General features: G+C 39.9%; 1 protein-coding gene across 2 annotated transcripts in view; it reads left to right on the top strand.

Annotated features, from left to right (window-relative positions):
- Nucleotides 1-786: 786 nt before the first annotated feature.
- Nucleotides 787-22,030, top strand: part of coro7 (coronin 7) — a 171,743-nt gene continuing 150,499 nt past the window's right edge. For both annotated transcript variants that reach the window (XM_051714117.1, XM_051714116.1), the window contains exons 1-6: nucleotides 787-903; nucleotides 8,271-8,367; nucleotides 8,644-8,724; nucleotides 9,859-9,929; nucleotides 14,913-15,096; nucleotides 15,896-15,972. In XM_051714117.1, coding sequence (XP_051570077.1) covers nucleotides 844-903; nucleotides 8,271-8,367; nucleotides 8,644-8,724; nucleotides 9,859-9,929; nucleotides 14,913-15,096; nucleotides 15,896-15,972 — 570 coding nt within the window. In that variant the 5' untranslated portion in view covers nucleotides 787-843. The remainder of the gene's footprint in view (nucleotides 904-8,270; nucleotides 8,368-8,643; nucleotides 8,725-9,858; nucleotides 9,930-14,912; nucleotides 15,097-15,895; nucleotides 15,973-22,030) is intronic.

Genomic DNA, 22,030 nt, shown 5'->3' with positions numbered 1-22,030 from the left:
TGGAATGCCCAATTCCCACTACTTAGTAGGTCCTCATGGTGGCATGGTTACTCACCTCATCCAGGTGGCGGAGGACAAGTCTCAGTTGCCTCCGCTTCTGAGACCGTCAATCCGCTCATCTTATCACGTGGCTCGTTGTGCACGACATCGCGGAGACTCACAGCATGTGGAGGCTCATGCTACTCTCCGTGATCCACTCACAACTTACCACGCACCCCATTGAGAGCAAGAACCATTAATCGTGACCACGAGGAGGATACCCCATGTGACTCTAGCAACCGGGCCAATTTGGTTGCTTAGGAGATGTGGCTGGAGTTACTCAGCACGCCCTGGATTCGAACTCGCAATTCCAGGGGTGGTAGTCAGCGTCAATACGCGCTGAGCTACCCAGGCCCCCAAAATATGAAAATGTTTAATATTTGTACTCGCAGTCAATCACAACAATAGATGTTTTCTTTCTTTTTTTTTTTTTTTGCAATCAGATATTGTGTAATCTTCATCATACAGTAACATCTTTATTCAGTTCTTCAGGGACATTTTATTCTATTGGATCATAATAATAGGTCTTAAGCTGTTGTTAAAAAATGTGCTATGTTAGAATCCTATCAGAAAATGTATTCCAAACTATGAAAGAAAAAAGTGTTCTAGAATTTTGACTTGAACGAGCACTGACTGCGTTTCTCTTGCGCAAGACTGCGCGATGTACAAAACATGTTGTATGACGCAACAGTCCGAGTGCATTGTTTGTATATCAGTTATTCAGCGAACTTCATTCAAAGCCACAGATTCATAACACACACAACAGACACCCGGAAGGTGGAAACGCGCGTCCAACAGTGCAGAATGAATCGTTTCAAGACGTCCAAATTCAAGAATACCACTCCGAAAATCCCCAAGAAAGATGTGAGTACAGGCTCCTTTAAAGCAGATCCTGCAGATAAATTGAGTTGTATCATTATGTCTATGATTTGGGCTGGTCCGATCTTAAGGAGTGGTGCAGATGCACTGATGGTGTCTAAACTTCCTCCATCCTGAAATGAACGTTTGTGAAGCTTTATATACAGATCATATGCACATAGACATGGTGCACATGTACAGTGATTATAGTGTCATTTTATTGCACATACAGTATGCATTGATTCCAGTTGCAGATGTGATGTTGCATTGAGATATTGTTGCACGTGTACAGTTTGAAGTGAACTCATTTCATCTAGAGAGTTTGATCTCAGCAGTGTCTTAACAGGGACAGATAAGAGAGATCTTGTTTCTTGGTGTCAATCCCAGCCCTGTGTGTTATCTGTGTAAAGTTTGCTTCACAAACTCGAGATTTAAAAATTTTTTTTTTTTTTATGCAGACACACATTAGTTTTGTACTTCATACATACAGTATATATTGTTGATGTCAGGTACAACTGTAACATTTTATACATTTTACTTAATAACTCACAGACTACTACAAATCTACCTTCCCTCTTTTGCTATTAGAAACACGTGTACAGTATGTGCCAAAACAAATTGTACCTTTAAACAACTTTTAATTAGAAAGACTAGGATCATAATATCATATTTAATACACGTATTCAGTGTTACAATTGTAACAGTGTTTGTAGGCAGTTGTAACACTTATAAGTGACATTAGTCCACTGAATTCATCCATTAATCCACAAAAAATTATAATATAATTGCTTTAATACAGATTAATATGGCTAAATAGTGTATGGCTTTTGTGTGTGTGTGTGTATGTGTATAATATATATTATATATACTGTATATCTACACCAATCAGCCACAACATTAAAAACACCTGCCTAATATTGTGTAGGTCCTCTTCTTGACACCAAAACAGCACCAACCCGCATCTCAGAATAGCATTCTGAGATGATATTCTTCTCACCACAATTGTACAGAGTGGTTATCTGAGTTATCATAGACTTTGTCAATTTGAACCAGTCTGATCATTCTCCGTTGACCTCTCTCATCAACAAGGCTTTACATCAGCAGAACTGCTGCTCACATGATGTTTTTTGTTTTTGGCATCATTCTGAGTAAACTCTAGAGACTGTTGTGTGTGAAAATCCCAGGAGATCAACAGTAACAGAAATATTCAAACCAGCCCAACTGGCACCAACAATCATTCATGCGATTATCTAATCAGCCAATCGTGTAGCAGCAGTGCAGTGCATAAAATCATGCAGATACGGGTCAGCAGCTTCAGTTAATGTTCACCTCAACCATCAGAATGGGGAAAAAATGTGATCTCAGTGATTTGGACCGTGGCATGATTGTTGGTGCCAGATGGGCTGTTTGAGTATGACCAGTATAAGCTGGTATAATATTAAAAATACAAATATTTTAAAATATCTAAAATACTTTAAAAAAAAAAAAAAGATGCATTCACCTGAGAAGCAGCATATAAGATATTTAGACTTGCTTTTAGAGAATAGATCTTCAATATAAGTATATTTTTGTCTTTACTGCACTCGCAGATGTATAACCAAGTGAAAAAATACACATATAGAAAATACACTTATATTTAAGAGACATTCTCTTACAGCAAGTCTGAATATCTTATATGCTGCTTCTCAAGTAAATGAATCTGGTTTTAAGGATTTTTAGATATTTTTAAGTGGAAAACAAGACAAAAACATTTGATAACAATAGGATTTTTTGCAGGGAATTTCTTTACAGTGAATTAAACTTAATAAAAAGTATTTTTTCTTTAATTCAGTGAATGTCACTTAGAAGTATTTTTAAAAGATGATTTTGTCCTCTATGTTAGTAAGCACGTTTAATACAACATTTTAAGTCGGGGAACAAGCTGAATAATCTGTTAAGAGTTAATGATTAATCGTTGCAATAATCGCCCGAAGAGTCGAACAATCGTTAGATTAATCAGTTATTAAAATAATCGTTAGTTGCATCCCTATTAGGCAGGTGGTTTTAATGTAGTGGTTGATCGGTGTGTGTGTGTATATATATATATATATACGCATATTGTATATGTGTATATATATATGTGTTGAAGTCAGAAGTTTACATTCACTTAGGTTGAAGTCATTAAACTTCATTTTTTAACCACTCCACAGATTTCATATTAGCAAACTATAGTTTTGGCAATTTGTTTAGGACATCTACTTTGTGCATGACACAAGTCATTTTTCCAATAATTGTTCACAGACAGATTGTTTCACTTTTAATTGACTATATTATCACAATTCCAGTGGGTCAGAAGTTTACATACACTAAGTTAACTGTGCCTTTGAGCAGCTTGGAAAATTCCAGAAAATTTGCCTTTAGACAATTTGCCAATTAGCTTCTGATAGGAGGTGTACCTGTGGATGTATTTTAAGGCCTAACTTCAAACTCAGTGCCTCTTTGCTTGACATCATGGGAGAAAAAAAATAATAATAATTGTGGACCTCCACAAGTCTGGTTCATCCTTGGGAGCAATTTCAAAACACCTGAAGGTACAAGGTTTGGTGCAAAAAAATGCAAATTAATGCCAGAACAACAGCAAAGGACCTTGTGAAGATGCTGGAGGAAACAGTCAGACAAGTATCTATATCCACAGTAAATGAGTACTATATCGACATAACCTGAAAGTCTGCTCAGCAAGGAAGAAGCCAATGCTCCAAAACCACCATAAAAAAGCCAGACTTCAGTTTGCAAGTGCACATGGGAACAACGATCTTACTTTTTGGAGAAATGTCCTCTGGTCTGATGAAACAAAAATTGAAGTGTTTGGCCATAATGACCATAGTTACGTTTGAAGGATAAAGGGTGAGGCTTGCAAGCCAAAGAACACCATCCCAGCCGTGAAGCATGGGGGTGGCAGCATCATGTTGTGGGGGTGCTTTGCTGCAGGAGGGACTGGTGCACTTCACAAAATAGATGGCATCATGAGGAAGGAACATCTCAATAATAGATGTTATAATCTCAAGTTAAACAATTATATTGAAGCAACATCTCAAGACATCAACCTGGAAGTTAAAGCTCGGTCACAAATGGATCTTCCAAATGGACAATGACCCCAAGCATACCTCCAAAGTTGTAGCAAAATGGCTTAAGGACAACAAAGTCAAGGTATTGGAGTGGCCATCACAAAGCCCTGACCTCAATCTGATAGAAAATTTGTGGGCAGAACTGAAAAAGCGTGTGCGAGCAAGGAGGCCTACAAACCTGACTCAGTTACACCAGTTCTGTCTGGAGGAATGGGACAAAATTCCAGCAACTTATTGTGAGAAGCTTGTGGAAGGCTACCCAAAACATTTGAGCCAAGTTAAACAATTTAAAGGCAATGCTACCAAATACTAACAAAGTGTATGTAAACTTCTGACCCACTGGGAATGTGATGAAAGAAATAAAAGCTGAAATAAATCATTCTCTCTACTGTTATTCTAACATTTCACATTCTTAAAATAAAGTAGTTATCCTAACTGACATAAGACTGGGAATGTTTTCTATGATTAAATGTCAGGAACTGTGAAAAACTGAGTTCAAATGTATTCGGCTAAGGTGTATGTAAACTTCTGACTTCAACTGTGTTTTACTGAATTAAACTTAATTAAAAGTATTTTTTCCCTTTAATTCAGTGAATGTCATTTAGAGGTATTTTTAAAAGATGATTTTGTCCTCTTTATTGTTAGTAAGCACGTTTAATACAACCTTTTAAGTCGGGGCACAAGCTGAATAGTCGGTTTAGAGCTAATGATTAATCGGTGCAATAATCGCCCGAATAGTTGAATAATCGTTCTAATAATCGTTAGATTAGTCGATTATCAAAATAATTGTTAGTTGCAGCCCTAATGTGTATATATATATATATATATATATATATATATATATATATATATATATATATTAATCTTGTAATTATCTTTCATAGTGGCTATTAGAATTTTGGCCTGTCATGTGTTCAACAGATCCAATCCGTTCAATGAAAATTATTTTATTCTAAGAACAATAAAATGTTGTACCTTTTTAAAAGCAAAATTCCTAAGAAAGCAGTGATCTGATGACAAAATAAAGTGAATAAGTGGCAAAATATTGGTATAGTTTAAAAAAACAAATAAATCAGTATTGGCTAAAACTTTTATTCAAAATGTAAAATAACTAGGCCTATTTATTTTTGAGACGATAACTGGAAACAAATCACAGAATTAAACATGCAAAATAACAGGGTTTTGTATACATCTGCTTTGAAAAGGTATTTGTACAAATTGAATATGCTTCACATTGTTAAAAATAGCTGACAGTTCACAGTACATATATATAGTCTGCAGAATACTAGTAATTAATTCCAAACACAGGCAAAACATTTTCTCGATCATATGACAGGAGTTCACGCTGTTAAAGATCTACAGCTTCTGCACAACAAATTGGTCTGCAGTGAGTTTCAGATGGGATGTCAGTGTTTGTTGTCTGGTGTCAGGATATAAAGAGCTGACTGATGCTGTGGTAAGGGTAAGGTGATATCTCCTGATACGGATGTGAGCGTCCAATATGTCAGACGCAGAATCGCCCACCAGCATAGGAGAGTGACTCATGACTGATGACTGAATTTGCACCATTGTTATTGCTGCAACTGCTTTCTGCAGATGAAATGCTCTTATACCTGCATGCACACAAAACTATTTATGACCATAAGAACTTATGTTGCTTGGATTTCAGTAGGGCTTTTCCAACTTGAAATTGTCAACCCAACAGGGTCATTGACAGACCCAGGTTAAAAAAATGACAGACCCTGGAGATGCAGCTCTTCAAACAGGAGAAGAACCAAGCAACCTAGTCTAATAGAATGAACGTTACATTTTAGCAAACTGTCTTTTATGTGCGCGTTCTACGTTTCGCCATTGTTTTCTGGTAAATATGAACACCATAGGTGCTACAACAACTGTGCGCTTTATTCACTTTCACACAAATAAAGTACAATAGCTGATTAGTAGGGCTGGGATATTTTACGCATTAATTTCTGTGATTAATATTTTTAGTTTAATGCGATTAATTTTTTTACATCCTGAAACTTCACGCAATAGGAGAAAGGTGTCCCAAGCCAAATCTCTTTACATCGCCCGAAAATGCTCACTTTAATCCGAACCAGTTTCAAAAATGAAATCGCTTGAGGGAGACCCAGCTTGTGTGCGAAACAGACTGAGAAAGACCTGGACGTTCAGCAAGCTACTGTCAGGTATACTTGTATAGACTGAACGGCAGCCAGAGAAGATAATAGTTTTGAGATTTTAAACTTCAGCAAATTAAACTTCAGCATTCAATATTTTTTAGATCTGTATGTATAGTGTCTAATAATGCATTGGCAATGCACACTTTTCTCCCCTTTTCTCCCCAATTTGGAATGCCCAATTCCCAATGCACTCTAAGTACTCATGGTGGCGTAGTGACTCGCCTCAATCCGGGTGTCGGAGGACGAATCTCAGTTTCCTCCGCATCTGAGACCGTCAATCCGCGCATCTTATCACGTGGCTTGTTGAGCGCGTTACTGCGGAGACATAGCGCGTGTAGAGGCTTCACGCTATTCTCCGTGGCATCCACGCACAACTCACCACTTGCCCCACTGATAGAGAACCACATTATAGTGACCACGAGGAGGTTACCCCATGTGACTCTACCCTCCCTAGCAACCAGGCCAATTTGGTTGCTTAGGAGACCTGGCTGGAGTCACTCAGCACGCCCTGCATTTGAACTCACGACTCCAGGGTTGGTAGTCAGCATCTTTACTCACTGAGCTACCCAGGCCCCCAACGACTCGTTTTAACGCTTGTATTACAGACCCACCTACATTTACACACTTACTCCAACGTGACTAGCTTCCACGGTAGCTCAGCTGATAGAGTGTCGGACTTTGGATTTGGAAGATCGTGGTTTGAGTGCAGCCAAACATGCAAGCTGACACGTGAGACGAAAATCTTCTCACTGGTTTCTTGCAGATGCTCGAACACATTCCCCCATTGCATGTTGATTCTTGTTGACATTCTGAAAGGATTTGAAAGTGTTCGTCTGAGCTTTACAGGAGATCTGCTGCACTTCCTCAAGTTTGTGCTGCTTCTGAAAGGGCCTGTGTGTGTGTGTGTTCACTGGCAAAAGTGCTGCGTTTCTATCCATTTCCTCTTTCCTGTTTGTGATCATGTCAAACTTTTACTTGTGACCTTTACTCTCACTTGAGACTTTCAGATTAGAGGCATCGGTATGTTTAATGTGATGTCTCCTGATTTAGTTGTAACCAGTGCTGTCTTTTAGTTATTCTCTTCTTCTTTTTTTTAATGCAAAAAATGCAAGAAAAAGTCACTTCCTCCAACTTCCTCCATCTCATTTTCACTGTCAATAAAAACATATGGCTTTTCAATTTCGTTGCCACCAACCGCATCTCAACCACAATATTTTAATCTTCAATGCACAGTTAGACAGCCAGTAAACCACACTGAAATATACTGTATCTGGCTGTTAATAAATATGAGTAAAATGATAATGTCAAAAGATTTAGCCAGTTCATATTCTAAAATATTAAGCACAAATTTTAAACAAGAATAGAAAGCTTCTATGTTAACTTGGTGTTGCACAGTAGCCTGTACCAGAGCCATAGTACTACCACAGACTCAAGCTTAATAAAATATTTCATTTTCTCTGTTTGTACAATCTCTTTAAAATTATGTAAAAATATTCTTTTCCAGTAATCATGAATGACTGGAAATGTACTGGTCAAAAAGAGTGGGAACCCTGGAATAATATTAGACCTCAGATACATTTTGCACTCGGTAAAAAAACGTTTTACTCCTAAAGAAATGTATTGTAATTGTAAAACATCTGTAAAATCGTGACTACTCAAATGAGATGGAAGATGAGACTTGAGTCATATCAGTATCCTTATAAAAGTTATTTTATTCTACATGAAAAGGGTCTCCTCACGGGGGTGGCCATGTTATGGTCACATGACCAGCCAAATACTACTTGCTTAATCTCAGTAACCATCCTGTTATTGGACACTTTCACTCATGGTTAAATTAATCATGGTGGAATTAATCATAGTGAATTTCTGCAATGACATCAGTACCTAAAAATATTGATTTTGAATGCTGCTGCATCCAGGCCACTAGGTGTCAGCATAAGTCCAAGTCAACACAAATAAAAAGGTTAATGAGTGCACCTTTACATATCATCTTCTACTGTTCCTAGAGAACCAAATGAAAGATTTGTCTTCCTGTTGTGGAGACCAGCGTTAATTAACAGTATGTCTTCCCTCCTGTGTTTTTGTCCAGGGTTGGATTGCTAATGTACGAGGAGGTTCCTTCTCTTCTCAGGGCAACCACATCAAATCCAGCTGCATTCTTGTGGCCTTCAACACAGATCAAGCTGGTGAGAACACAGTCTCAGGAAATGTAGTAATCTGATGTCTTTATGTTGTTCCTCTCTATTGTTGTGCAAGCCAACTCATGCTGGTCAGGTGTGTTTATATTCTGTGTGAATGTGTAAAATGTTCTTCACTATCACCACTGAATATCTAAACACATCAGTTCAGATCGTACGAGAATGAACGCTAAACACGTGCAATAACTGATCCCAGAAACCATTCTGGCATTGATAGGCAACATTGGTTTTCCAAAGTAAAAGCTCTCTGTTCTCTCTCTTTAGGTGGTGGAATGGTCGGCCTGTCTTCGGTGAATCCTGAATCTGATGGGAAGTGGATTGTGACCCAGATTCCATGTCACGCTGGTAAGAAGCTCCTTCACGCTCACAATTACAGATCAAGTATTTTCAGTGAGTGCACAGTTACGTTATTTTCTATTTCATTGGGCCAGCTATTAAAGTGATAGTTCACCCAAAAATGAAAATTTGTTTTTTTTATGCGCTCCCCCTCATGTCATTCCAAACCCGAATGCCGTTTCTTTTTCTGTAAACGCAAAAGGTGACGAATGTTCTCACTGCTATTTTTTATTCAACGACACTTAATAGTGAAAATGAGCCCTCTTACATGCACACCAATACACTGATAACTCCCAAAAATCTGCTTATTTAAAAAATCAGACAAATATCTGAATAAATTCCAATATATATATATGCCACCAGATGGTTCTATGAATACTCATCGGCCGCTTTATTAGGTACACCCATACATTTACTTATTCATGCGATTATCTAATCAGCCAATCGTGTGGCAGCAGTGTAATGAATAAAATCATGCAGATATGTATCAGGAGCTTCAGTTAATGTTCACATCAACCATCAGAATGGGGAAAAAATTTGATCTCAGTGATTTGGACGGTTTAAAACCGATACATCAGTCTACCTCTATTTCATTGTGTTAACTACTGTTACGTGTAGTTTTTTTTTTACATTTTCTTTTTTGATTTGTGATTTTTATCATGGTTAAAAACAAATGGGTATTATTTATTTGCTTTAATGTTGCAAACCTGCTTCAGTGTGTCTCTTAGGGCTAAAGTTTCCTTGTTGGAAATGAAGAAACACACAAATTAGAGCTATGACAGAGGGTACTATTATTTTAAACATTCTTTAAAAATTGTCCTTTTTGTGTTCCTTAGAAAATAACATCATACAGTTTTGGATCAGCAAAAATTTTTTGGCTGAAGTGTTCCTTTAACTAACATGCTTGACTCTTTGTGGTTGTAGATACTGTTAGTTTATGGTCGGAGCAAAGAAAGCCTGAGCAGATGTTTTTTTTTTTTTGTTGATAATGAACAATAAATAAAAACACTGTCTGAATGCTGTGCCCTGGTTCCCGCCACACTGAATGCATCAGGCAGATGTGAGCATTCACTAAAAATAAACCTGCTTACATGCGACCCAGATGAGTTTGTCCTAATTCTCTTCCCCTTCTCCCTGTCCCAGACCAGGTGACTGATCTGGACTTCTCGCCATTTGATGACTACCTCCTGGCAACCTGCTCATCAGATGAGACGGTAAGACGTGATGTTTTCGGTTCTGTATTTGACTGTCGGCATAAAGTCTGGTCCACTTTAGTCAGTTTTCCTCGGCTGGCAATTCCAGCAAGTTCTTCCTCTGAAGTGATCATTGTAGCATCCTGGTACCTTTTACACACAACTTTTGTTTCCGAAATCTGAGTGCTATAAACCTTTGCATCCCGACTCCTGGATAGGGCTGGGAACCGAGAACCAGTTCTTATTCAGAAACAGTTCCATTAAAAAAAAAAATGGAATCGAATTATTTTCATGACTTTCGGTTCTGGTAACGAACTAACATCCTTCCACTGATGCAGATGCAACACCGAGCTAAAATACTCTGACAACGTTTCCTGTGTTTCCATTCAACGCCATTGAAACACTTCTGTTGAATCAGTAGTGTGAAACATTCAGTGGGACCAGTGTATTCTGATTCCCGAGCAAATGACTCTTTTTAATCTACACTGCGAAACATAGCGTGCCACAAGTGTATCCTGGTTCCTGAACAAATAACTCTTATGAGCCGTTTTTTTAATCTACAGCGCGAAACATAGTGCACGACCAGTGTAGCCTGAATCCCGAAATAATGACTCTTATGAGCTGGGTCTTTTGAATCTACACTGCAAAACACAGCTCGACCAGTGTTGTCCGATTCCCGTACAAAAGACTCTTATGCAGGGCCACATTAAGATAATCCGGGTCTCCGGGCCTTACCGTTTCACTGGGCCCTGCAGGTTGTCAGACGATTTGAGTTGAGGCGGAACCTTGTTACTCTGTGACAATGCGCTATACTGACGGGTTTTGCTGTTGCGCACTGTCTCCTTGTTTATAACAGCGTCTAACGTTTAACGTGTTTACATTTGAATGTCAACGGGGTGGGTTTGTGGTGGGTGCATATGGTTGCAGATGCCGCGACTGGGCGCCCTCTGGATGTTCGGGTCCCCCCTGCAGCCACGGGCCCTGGGGCCTGTGAGTTAATGCGGCCCTTCTCTTTTGAGTCCATTCTTTTGAATCTACAGCATGAAATATACAGCGCGACCAGTGTAGTCCAAATCCCAAACGAATAACTCTTAAAAGCTGGTTCCTTTGAATGTCCAGCGCAAAACATACTACACATCAACTGTAACCAGATTCCCAAAGGAATGACTCTTATGAGCTGGTTCTTTTGAAAGTACAGCGTGACGAATGCAGTTCGATTTCTGAACAAACGACTCTTATGAGGCAGTTCTTTTGAAAGTACAGTGCTAAACATACAGCCTGACCAGTGTCGCCTGATTCTTGAAGTCGAGTCGGTTCTTTTGAATCTACAGCATAAAACAGGCAGCGCGACAAGTGTAGTCCGATTCCCGAAAGAATTACACTTTTGAGCTGGTTCTTTCAAATCTACAGCTCGAAACATACAGTGTGTCCAGTGCTGCCTGATTCCCGAACGAATGACTCTTATAAGCCGGTTCTTTGAACCTACAGCGCAAAACATACGGCACGTCGAGTGTAACCATTTTCCTGAACAAACGACTCTTATGAGCTGGTTCTTTTGAATCTAAAGCACGAAACATACAGTGTGACCAGTGTGGCCCGATTCTAGAACGAATGACTCTTTTGATCCAGTTCTTTTGAATCCACAGAGCGAAACATACAATGCGACCAGTGTAGTCTGATTCCTAAACAAATGACTCTTATGAGTCGGTTTGTTTTGACACTACACCTCAAATGAGGCTGAGGGAGTGTTTGGTTGCCCCCTAAATTCTCAGTGAAGTGTAGTTACAGGTGCATTGGTTTAGTTTGAATTGGAACTCTTAAATGGCTTTCCTTAGACAGGAAGTTCAGCCCATAAGAATGTGCACCGTCTGGAAACAGCCTTGAGCAGAGTCAGCCATCTGTTAATTCTTGATATCTGCTGCACTATTGTGCTGTTTTGTCTGTTCACCTTAACAACATGAAACAAACACGCGCACACAAGGTGTCTTCTGCAGCCATTGTTATATCAACATGTAAAAATGACTTTTTTTAGCAGCCAAAACATGCCACACAGATGTTGAGATGTTCAAAGATGGTGTCGAGTTTTTCTACCTCAAATAAAAGACTGATTTGACAGCTCAGCAGAACAGACAAATAAAGTTGTTGATGAATTCACTGTGTAGGCCTCAAGCTGCTGATGCTGTATTTCTCCACAGCTGGACTCCATCTGACAGCTGTGTGTTTAAAAGTGTGTGTGTGTGTGTGTGTGTGTGTGTGTTTTGGCAGTCGCTGAGTCAGTGTATGGTGGTTTGGTGTTTAGTAGTCAGTTCACAGAGGTGACACTGAAGACTCGGAGTGTGTCTAGGGTAATAAGGCAGTTCCATTACAAAAATGTACTATTGTAATCATCGTTTCTGCCTAAATACCATATTTATAGACATCAAAACATCTTTAAAATAGAAATTAAATGTCATGACAATGATTATGTAAGATTATTATACTGTTTTTTGGGGTCCCCATATAAATTTGTAGGATGTTACAATAGAAACAGTAACCATAGTAATTTGTAGTAATCCAACATTTGAACATTTCAACACATTTAAATCCTGAAATGTGACGTTTTTCTGTATAAAACTGATTATTCAACAGGAAATTCATTTTATTCATTAGGATTTGATTGGATGGTGAAAAGTAGGCTGCGAAAAGGCTGTAATTGGTCTATGGGTCATTGAGCATTTGTGTCCATGTTGGATTCATACATTTAAAAAAAACTCATAGCATTTTCTAGGGCTGTCGATTTAAAACGTTAATTCTGTGTCGATTACTTATATTAAAAAATAACATGTTCATTATAGCCCTTGGTGACTACCACCCCCGGAGTCGCGAGTTCAAATCCAGGGCGTGCTTTGTGACTCCAGCCAGGTCTCCTAAGCAACCAAATTGGCCCGGTTGCTAGGGAGGGTAGAGTCACATGGGGTAACCTCCTCGTGGTCGCTGTAATGTGTGGTTCTCGCTCTCGGTGGGGCGCGTGGTGAGTTGTGCGTGGACGCCGCGGAGAATAGTATGGATCTACCAGTCACACGGTCTTAGCCCTGGTGGGTTCCGGAACCGAAGGGAACTTTATGGACATCGACTTGGCTTCTGAATGGCGGGTTCCTATGGTCCAGTTGGATGAACCTATCACCGCCCGCACCTTCAATGGCACGCCCCTGTCCGTCATCACCCAGTCCACCAAGCCAGTCACCTTCGTCTCTGGAAATCATACGGAGCAGTTGTCCTGTTACCTGATCCAATCTCCATCGGCACCGGTAGTGTTGAGGCATCCTTGGTTGGCAACGCATAACCCACACATAGACTGGTCAACCAACACAGTTCTTGGAGTCCTTACTGTCTTATCTCTGCTGTCCTCCCTGACCAGTCTTGTGTTTCATTGCAGGATGAACTGGCAGATTTATCCAGAGTGCCGTTGACATACCATGACACGAATGCAGTGTTCAGCTGGTCCCGCGCCACATCCCTTCCTCCTTATCGCCCGTACGACTGTGCGATTGAATTGCTTCCTGGCACTTCGCCTTCTCGAGGACAGCTGTATTCGTTCTCGGCTCCCGAGAGGGAGGCTATGTTATCAATGATCCTCTGGCAGCCGGTCTCGTCCGCCCTTCCTCATTGCCGGCAGGGGCAGAAGAAGGATGGCTCGCTTAGACCCTGTATAGATTATCAGGGGCTGAATGACATCACGGTGAAGAATTGTTATCTTTTGCTGTTGTTGTCCTCAGCTTTCGAACTCTTGTAGGGAGCATCCGTCTTTATGAAATTGGACCTACACAATGTTTATCAGCTTGTTCGAATCAGGAAGGGGGATGAGAGGAAGATGTCTTTTAACACCCATGGGGGGCACTTTGAATATTTGGTCATGCCTTTTGGATAGGTCAAGCTCCCGCCGTCTTCCAGGGGCTCATAAATGACACGTTCAGAGATGTGGTTGATTGCTTTGTGTTTGTTTATCTAGACGATATTCTGATCTTCTCCCAGAATATCCAGGACCTTGTTCAGCATGTCAGGCAGGTGCTTCAGCGACTGCTAGAGAATCGGCTGTTCGTCAAGGCGGAGAAGTGCGCTTTTCATGCACAGTAGGTTCCGTTCCTGGAGTTCACCGTTTCATCTGAGGGAGTGTGCATGGACCCTGCCAAGGTCAGAGCTGTCTCCGATTGGCCAACCCCAGATTCTCGCAAGGCTTTGCAGAGGTTTCTGGGGTTCGCTAATTTCTATCAGAGGTTTATTCGGAATTACAGCCAACTCGCCGCATCCCTTCGTTTTATCAGTATCTTTGCTAGATTATTGTTTGGTGTGAAGTAACTTACCTCATTCTCTGCCTAGTTGGTCCTGTCTCATGTATCTGTTTGGTTGCCCATCTCTGCCTGCGTATCGGGAGTGTGGTTGCCTTCCAGTTTGCTGTACGCTTGTTCTCTGCCCTCACAAATCTTCAACGTAGGATTCCTTGTCTCTGCCGCGTGTCGGGAGAGTGGTTGCCTTCCAGTCTGCTGTGTGCTTTTTCTCTGCACTTCACTACACTTCAACGGAGGATTCCTGGGATCTGCTCCTGGAATCTGCTCCTGACTACCACGACGCACACACTAACCTATGAACACACTATCCACAAACTTCTCCCCCTGCTACTGCAGCCGGTGCCGGGTTCTCCACTCTTCGCCAGCATAGCTATTTGTAGCTATTTATTGTTAATAAATCCTTTGAACTTTTCCTCTGCTCTTGGGTCTCTTTGTCTCGCTCTCGCTTTGTGACACAAACATTTCATTTTCTTAAGAATGCACAGATGAATTGTGCACAATAAGACCAGTAACATTCATTATTAAAGTAAATAGTCAATTTTCATTATTATTTTTAAAAGAGTTTTAGAAAGACTGTGTGCAAATGATTCTCTCAGTACATGATTTACATTATTTAGGGGTGTGAGATTCCTATGGGATAATATTGTAATATGTTCGAAATATTTTTTTCGTCTCTCAGGTGAAACTGTGGCGTGTGTGTGATCCGGATCAGAATCAGCCGAGCAGTCCTGAGGTGACTCTGAGTCCGGGAGACGGCCGACTGGAAATTGTTCTCTTCCACCCTGCGGCCTCCGGTCTGATTGCTGTGGCATCCTCAAGAGGGGTTCAGGTGTGGGACACCACGAGAGACTCCGCCCTGACAGGTAAAACCTTCCCAGATCACCTTCTGCATTAATGCTCCCTTAAAAACCACCATCTAAATTTAGTCTTGAATTATTGTAGTTTACACTTCAAGCTTGTCAGTGTTACACTGTCTGCGTCTTTTTTGGCTCTTTCTTTTTTTTGTTTGTTTTGTCTATGTTGGATTTATTTGTGTGCAATGGTTTGTTTGATGTGCCGAGCCTCTGGTTGTTTCCAGGGCTGCATCTGGGGTCTAAAGTGGAGCAGCAGAGGTAAATGTTTCAGCTCAGATGCACCACAGAGTTTTGCCTAATGATTGGCTGCTGCTCTCTGGTGCCTCCTGCTGGTGCTCCCTCAACCTCTCATTTCTGCATCACACCGTCACTCTCTGCCCTCATTCTGTTTTCATGTGTTCACTGCACTTTTTGTCAGTGAAAGTGTGTTATTCTCAGTCTCTTGGCAGTTTTATACCAAAATTTGCTTAATCACTCAAGGCACAACATGCATTTGTGCCATGTGAATTTGGGATCTGTTCACAATCCTACGCCACACAACTGGATCTTTGAGATCTGCTGTGGTCACATAAGCTTTCCCTCAGCGCCTTGTCACCACACTTCCCCTAACAAACACTTGTATGTCTGCTCATTCATGCTGCACTTGGATTCCTCATTGACATTGTGTGGGAATGTTGCCATTGAATCTGACACTGTAATCCTAAATGTAGTTTGAAAACTTACCTTGAATGTTTATTGTTACACTATTATGTTCTGATGCGAGCATGCGTGTGTGTGTGTGTGTGTGTGTGTGTGTGTGTGTGTGCAGTACTGGAACAGCACGCCGATCAGCTACAGGGTTTGGCCTGGAAGGAAGATGGCTCTCTGTTGGCTTCATCCTGCAAGGTAAGTGATCTCTTCAGCAGCCAAATTCTCATTACCGTTTTTTATAAGCATTAAAGGAATAGTTCACCAAAAAATGAAAATTCTCTCATCATTTACTCTCCCTCATGTTATCCCAGATGTGTATGGCCTTGAAGATTTTTGAAGAATATTTCAGTTCTGTAGGTCCATACAATGCAACTGAATTGTGACCAGAACTTTGAAGCTCCAAAAATCACATAAAGGCAGCATAAAAGTAATCCATAAATCTGCAGTGTTTTAATCCATGTCTTCAGAAGTGATATGGTACGTGTGGGTGAGAAACAGATCAATATTTAAGTGCTTTTTACTTTCAATCTCCACTTTCACTTCCACATTCTTCTTCTTTTGTATTTGGCGATTTGCATTCTTTGTGCATATCGCCACCTACTTGGCAGGGAGGAAAAGTTATTGTAAAAAAGGACTTAAATATTGAGCTGTTTCTCACCCACACCTATCATATCACTTCTGAAGACATGGATTAAACCACTGGAGTATTATGGATTGTTTTAATGCTGTATTTATGTGCTTTTTGGAGCTTCAAATTTCTGGCCACCATTCACTTGCATTGTAAGTGTCTCACTGGAACCTAAATTTTTGCTTTCTTAAAAGAAAAGGAGAGACGAGTCGAAATGAATTTTTGTGGTCATCTTTATGCCATTATGCCACAAATGCTGTCGATTGAGCTTAACTTGCTTTGAACCTGGAATATTCTTTTTAAGCTGTTATCTTCATGAGAAAGAAAAAACCCCTGAAAAACACCAGCTCTTATTATAGCCCTTTTTTAGCTTTTCAACTCATTCTGGGCTTGTTTGTGTAAAAAGAGCAAATTTACTGGCCTCTTCTACCTCCCAAAAGTGGCAATACTCTATTGCCTTTGTGGTGTAATTGCACACTCACCCCAATAGATGTCGCCAAAGTGTTTGTTTTTTCCTGCACCTATCTCTTTACTTGAATTGTACATTATCACATTAACACCCAAAGATTACACTTCAAATAGCCAGATGTGTCAGTATGATTCTTTTTTGTGGTTCATTGGAAACATTCAACCACAGTCTGTTTTCTTCAATTCAGAAGCGTTTCTATTTCTGGACACAAAAGGTTTCTGTTTGGCAGGAGCAATGTTTTCATTTCATTCAGTTTATGGAAAATGGTGTTGTTATATCAAGTGGAGTGTGAGTCATTGGGCTCAGGTTTAGTTTCTGAAATTTAAATTTGATCAATTATGGCTTTATTTTCCTCTTATAGTGCTTTCAGCTCTATTAATAAGTAAGGAGTATTGATGCTATTGTATATTTGTGGATATTTATATGTATATTTATATACAACATGTATGTGTGTGTGTGTGTGTGTGTGTGTGTGTGTGTGTGTGTGTGTATATATATATATATATGTACAGCATATGTATATTTGTATGTGAATCATACACCGATCAGCCATAACATAAAAACCACCTACCTAATATCGTGTAGGTCCCTTTGTGCCGCCAAAACAGCTCTGACCTGTCGAGACATGGACTCCACAAGACCTCTGAAGGTGTCCTGTGGTATCTGACACTAAGACTTTAGCAGCAGATCCTTTAAGTCCTGTAATTTGTGGGGTGGGGCCTCCATGGATCAGACTTGTTGGTCCAGCACATCCCATAGATGCTCAATTGTATTGAGTTATTGGGAATTTGGAGGCCAAGTCAACACCTTGATCGCTTTGTCATGTTCCTCAAACCATTCCTGAACAATTTTTGCAGTGTGGCAGGGCACATTATCCTGCTGAAAAATACCACTGCCTTCAGGGAGTACCGTTGCCATGAAGGGGTGTACGTGGTCTGCAACAATCTTTAGGTAGGTGATACGTGTCAAAGTAACATCCACATGAATGCCAGGACCCAAGGTTTCCCAGCAGAACATTGCCCAGAGCATCACACTGCCTCCGCTGGCCTGCCTTCTTCCCATGGTGCATCCTGCTGCCATCTCTTCCCCAGGTCCAGGACCATCATCAGACCAGGCCACCTTCTTCCATTGCTCCATGGTCCAGATCTGACGCTCAAGTGCCCATTGTAGGCGCTTTTGGAGGTGGATGGGGTCAGCATGGGCACTCTGCTACGCAGCCCCATACGCAGCAAGCTGTGATGCACTGTGTGTTCTCACACCTTTCTATCATGGCCAGCATTATGTTTTTCATCAATTTGTGCTACAGTAGCTCTTCTGTGGGATCGGAGCAGACAGGCTAGCCTTCGCTCCTCACGTGCATCAGTGAGCCTTGGTCGCCCATGACCTTGTCGCCGGTTCACCGGTTGTCCTTACTTGTACCACTTTTGGTTGGTACTAACTACTGTATACCGGGAACACCCCACAAGACCTGTTGTTTTGGAGATGCTCTGACCCAGTCATGTAGCCATCACAGTTTGGCCCTTGTCAAAGTCACTCAGATCCTTACGCTTGCCCATTATTCCTGCTTCCAACGCATGAAATTCAAGAACTGACTGTTCACTTGCTGCCTAATATACAGTATCCCACCCCTTGATATTTGCTCTTGATATTTATATTATCTAAACAAAGAGTGAAATAATAATAAACCATTTGAAAATGTATTAATACAATTATATTTTATTAATTGTTCCACAGTTGTGGCGTCATTTCCATCAGACCAAAAATTTTGCCCCAATAAAGTATTTTTTCAAAAGATAGTGTACTTGTTTACCAAGAGGACAAAAGTGTCAGTGAAGAGCATCATTGAGATGAAATATGAGACGAAGTGATATTTGAAGAAAACAAAGAAAAGCTGTAATTTGTGTGTGAATGTGAAAAGTGTGAAAATACTATATAATTGTGTGTATTTAGGTGTGTGTTTAGGATACATAAATTGTTAGTTATGAAATTAGCCTCAGCAAGACAAAGGAGTCAGTCATTTTCTTTTAAAAATGTTAAAAATTAAATTTCCATCGGTGTCATTTATACCACAAAATTCTGTAAAGCACAATGATGAATTTGAGATGTGCTGGAAATGACAAAAAAATAAAATAAACCAACAAAACAAAAATGACATTAATCTCCTGATGCATGTACATACGGTACACTGTTGAACACCCTTTTATGCATCAGATATCGGAAGTTAAAACGGTTGCAAATGGCATTTCATGTTGACTAACAAAATGTTTTATAGATACTGAAACAGACACTGACAGCTCAAAGCGTCCCTGAATTTTTAGGTGAACTATACCTTTAAGAAAAATGACCCACTGTTACATATCAACAGTTGAGACTGAAAAAGAAAAACAGGCAAAAGGGAGAAATGTGACACTAGATCACACATTGAGCTCCACAGGTTTTGCCCTCTGTGATTTAAGTGAATTGGCCTTTCAGTCTCCACAAATCCACCTTATTAAAGCCAATACGCACTGCCAACATGTGCGTTTTCCCCATTAGGTGAACACAAGAAGAGCAGCAAATGGAGAGCGCATTCATGACAGGCCTCGTTTGGACATGCATATTTTATGAAACGGCAGGTGTGTGCACAAATCACTGCTGTATGAATTTGGCGGCTATGTTCGACAAAGTGGAAATTATTTATAAAGCGGATTCAATGCTAGAATTAAAGACATAGTTCACCTGAAAATAATAATTCTCTCATCCTTTAATCACCCTCATGCCGTCCCAAATGTGTATGGCTTCATTTTTTCTGCAGAACACAAATTTTGTAGAAGAATATCTCAGCTCTGTAGGTCCATACAATGCAATTGAATGGTGACCAAAACTATGAAGCTCAAAAAAAGCACATAAAGGCATTATAAAATTAATCCATAAGACTCCAGTGGGTTGCTGGTAAGGAAGAACTTTGAAGATTCACAAAGCACAACAAGGCAGCATAAAAGCTTTTTATATGAACCCAGTGGTTTAATTAGTGTCTACTAAAGTGATCCAATCGGTTTTGGGTGAGAGACCAAAATGTAACTCCTTTTTTACTAAAAACCTTGATATCAGCAGTCTCCTTGATGATCATGATTGCAAGCTTGATAACACTTCTTAGCGGCATCTAGTGCTCTGTGCATGCGTCAAGCACTAGGAAATGTAATCTCACCCAAAACCGATTGGATTTCTTCAGAAGACATGGATTAAACCACTGGGTATATATAAATCACTTTTATGCTGCCTTTTTGTGCTTTGTGAATCTTCTAAGTTCTTACCTGTATTCCTTATTAAATTGATTGTTTATTAATCAGTATGGAATTGCTTCCAAATTTGCTCTCGATATCCGAATTTTCGTCTTTTTAAAGTTCAGGAAAACCAGTCGCAGTTTGTTGTCCATAGCAGCAGTGAGAATTGCTGAATATTTACTTTGGCACATGTGTATTTGTTTTGTTTTGTGTGTGTAGATACACAGGAGAGTGAAACTCATTAAATTGAAAGTGTGAACTCACAATTCAAGCTCAAACTAGAAACACTGATTAAACAGCTGTTGCTTCTGCGCACACACACTGATCAGGTCCTGCTTTTTTGTGTGTGGCATGCTTTTCATTTACAACACTGTGCATTTTTATTCTCTTTCTCTCTGATGGGTGTTGGGGGTCAGACAGGTCAGTCTGTGTGTAATCTGTTCTGTTTAAGTGGACTTGTAATAAAACCTTCCCTGTAGAAATGCAGGCCTTTATTTAAAGCAGTATAGATTCTGATCTGGGATCGTGTTTTTGCACTCAGTTTACTGAGTTTCATATGCGTATGGACTGTCAGGTCCCGTCTGTATGCTCAGGGGTAAAACTAACCCCCTCTGTCTGGGGATTGCACAGCCTTGTGTGTGGGCTGCCCATGAGCAGCCTTTCATGTTATGTCGATATAGGACTCATTTAACTTTGCATATAGATACTTGTCTTCCTGTGTCCTCCAGCATTTTCACAAGGTCCTTTGCTGTTGTTCTGGCATTAATTTGCATTTTTTGCACCAAACTATGTTCATCTCTAGGAGACAGAATGCGTCTCCTTCCTGAGCGGTATGATGGCTGCGTGGTCCGATGGTGTTTATACTTGATTACATTGTTTGTACAGATGAACGTGGTACCTTCAGGTGTTTTGAAATTGCTCCCAAGGATTTACCAGACTTGTGGAGGTCCACAATTTTTTTTTTTCCCATGATGTCAAGCAAAGAGGCACTGAGAAGTTAGGCCTTAAAATACATCAACAGGTACACCTCCATCAGAAGCTAATTGGCTAAAGGCTTGACGTCATTTTCTGGAATTTTCCAAGCTGCTTAAAGGCACAGTTAACAGAGTATTAACTTATAAACAGCAAATAAAATACCTTTTACCATAACTACACAGTGTGAGACATGAAATGTAATGACATTAATATAGTTTCAATTACATGATCTATCCTTTTAAAGGGGACTTATTATAAAATCACATGGTGTTACTTGATCTTTTTGGAAATAAAGGGTTTTGATGCACTATGTAGTGATCGGCTATGCTTGCAATAGGCTACTAGCATTCTGCGAGGTATACACTGAGTAATGCCTACTTTTTAATATATAATATGTAAAACGGTATATGTTATGCAAGGGTAGATGTAGAAAACAGTTATACATTTCTTTGCAGTTACAATGAGGCACTAACAATGGAAGTGACTGGGGCCAGTCCATAAACCTTAAAATATACACCGTTTCAGAAGTAGAGCCACAAAGCGAAAAAATTATGGGTGTTTATATGATTTTAGTGTGATAAAATCTGAAATTTACTAGATTACATGGTTTGATGGTGTTATGTTGTCATGGCAACTAAGTTGTAATATTAGATATAACTTTTCACAGATAAGATTAGTAAGCAATTTTATCATCCTAATATCATATTAACACACATATTGTGGCTATACTTTTAAAATAGTGATTATTATGGGCATTTATGGACGTTTATGGATTGGCCCCATTCACTTTCATTGTAAGTGCCTCACTGTACAAAAGCAATTTTTGCTTTGTATTTTTTAATAAACAAGGGACGTGTCTAATTTTTTTTTTTAATGGTAATCAACGTTATGCCATAAATGCTGTCGTTTAAGCTTAAC

This window comes from Myxocyprinus asiaticus, chromosome 13 (assembly GCF_019703515.2).
Source record: "Myxocyprinus asiaticus isolate MX2 ecotype Aquarium Trade chromosome 13, UBuf_Myxa_2, whole genome shotgun sequence".
Classification (NCBI taxonomy): domain Eukaryota; kingdom Metazoa; phylum Chordata; class Actinopteri; order Cypriniformes; family Catostomidae; genus Myxocyprinus; species Myxocyprinus asiaticus.
The sequence above is the reverse complement of the archived record's forward strand: the minus strand, read 5'-3'. Positions and strand labels throughout refer to the sequence as shown.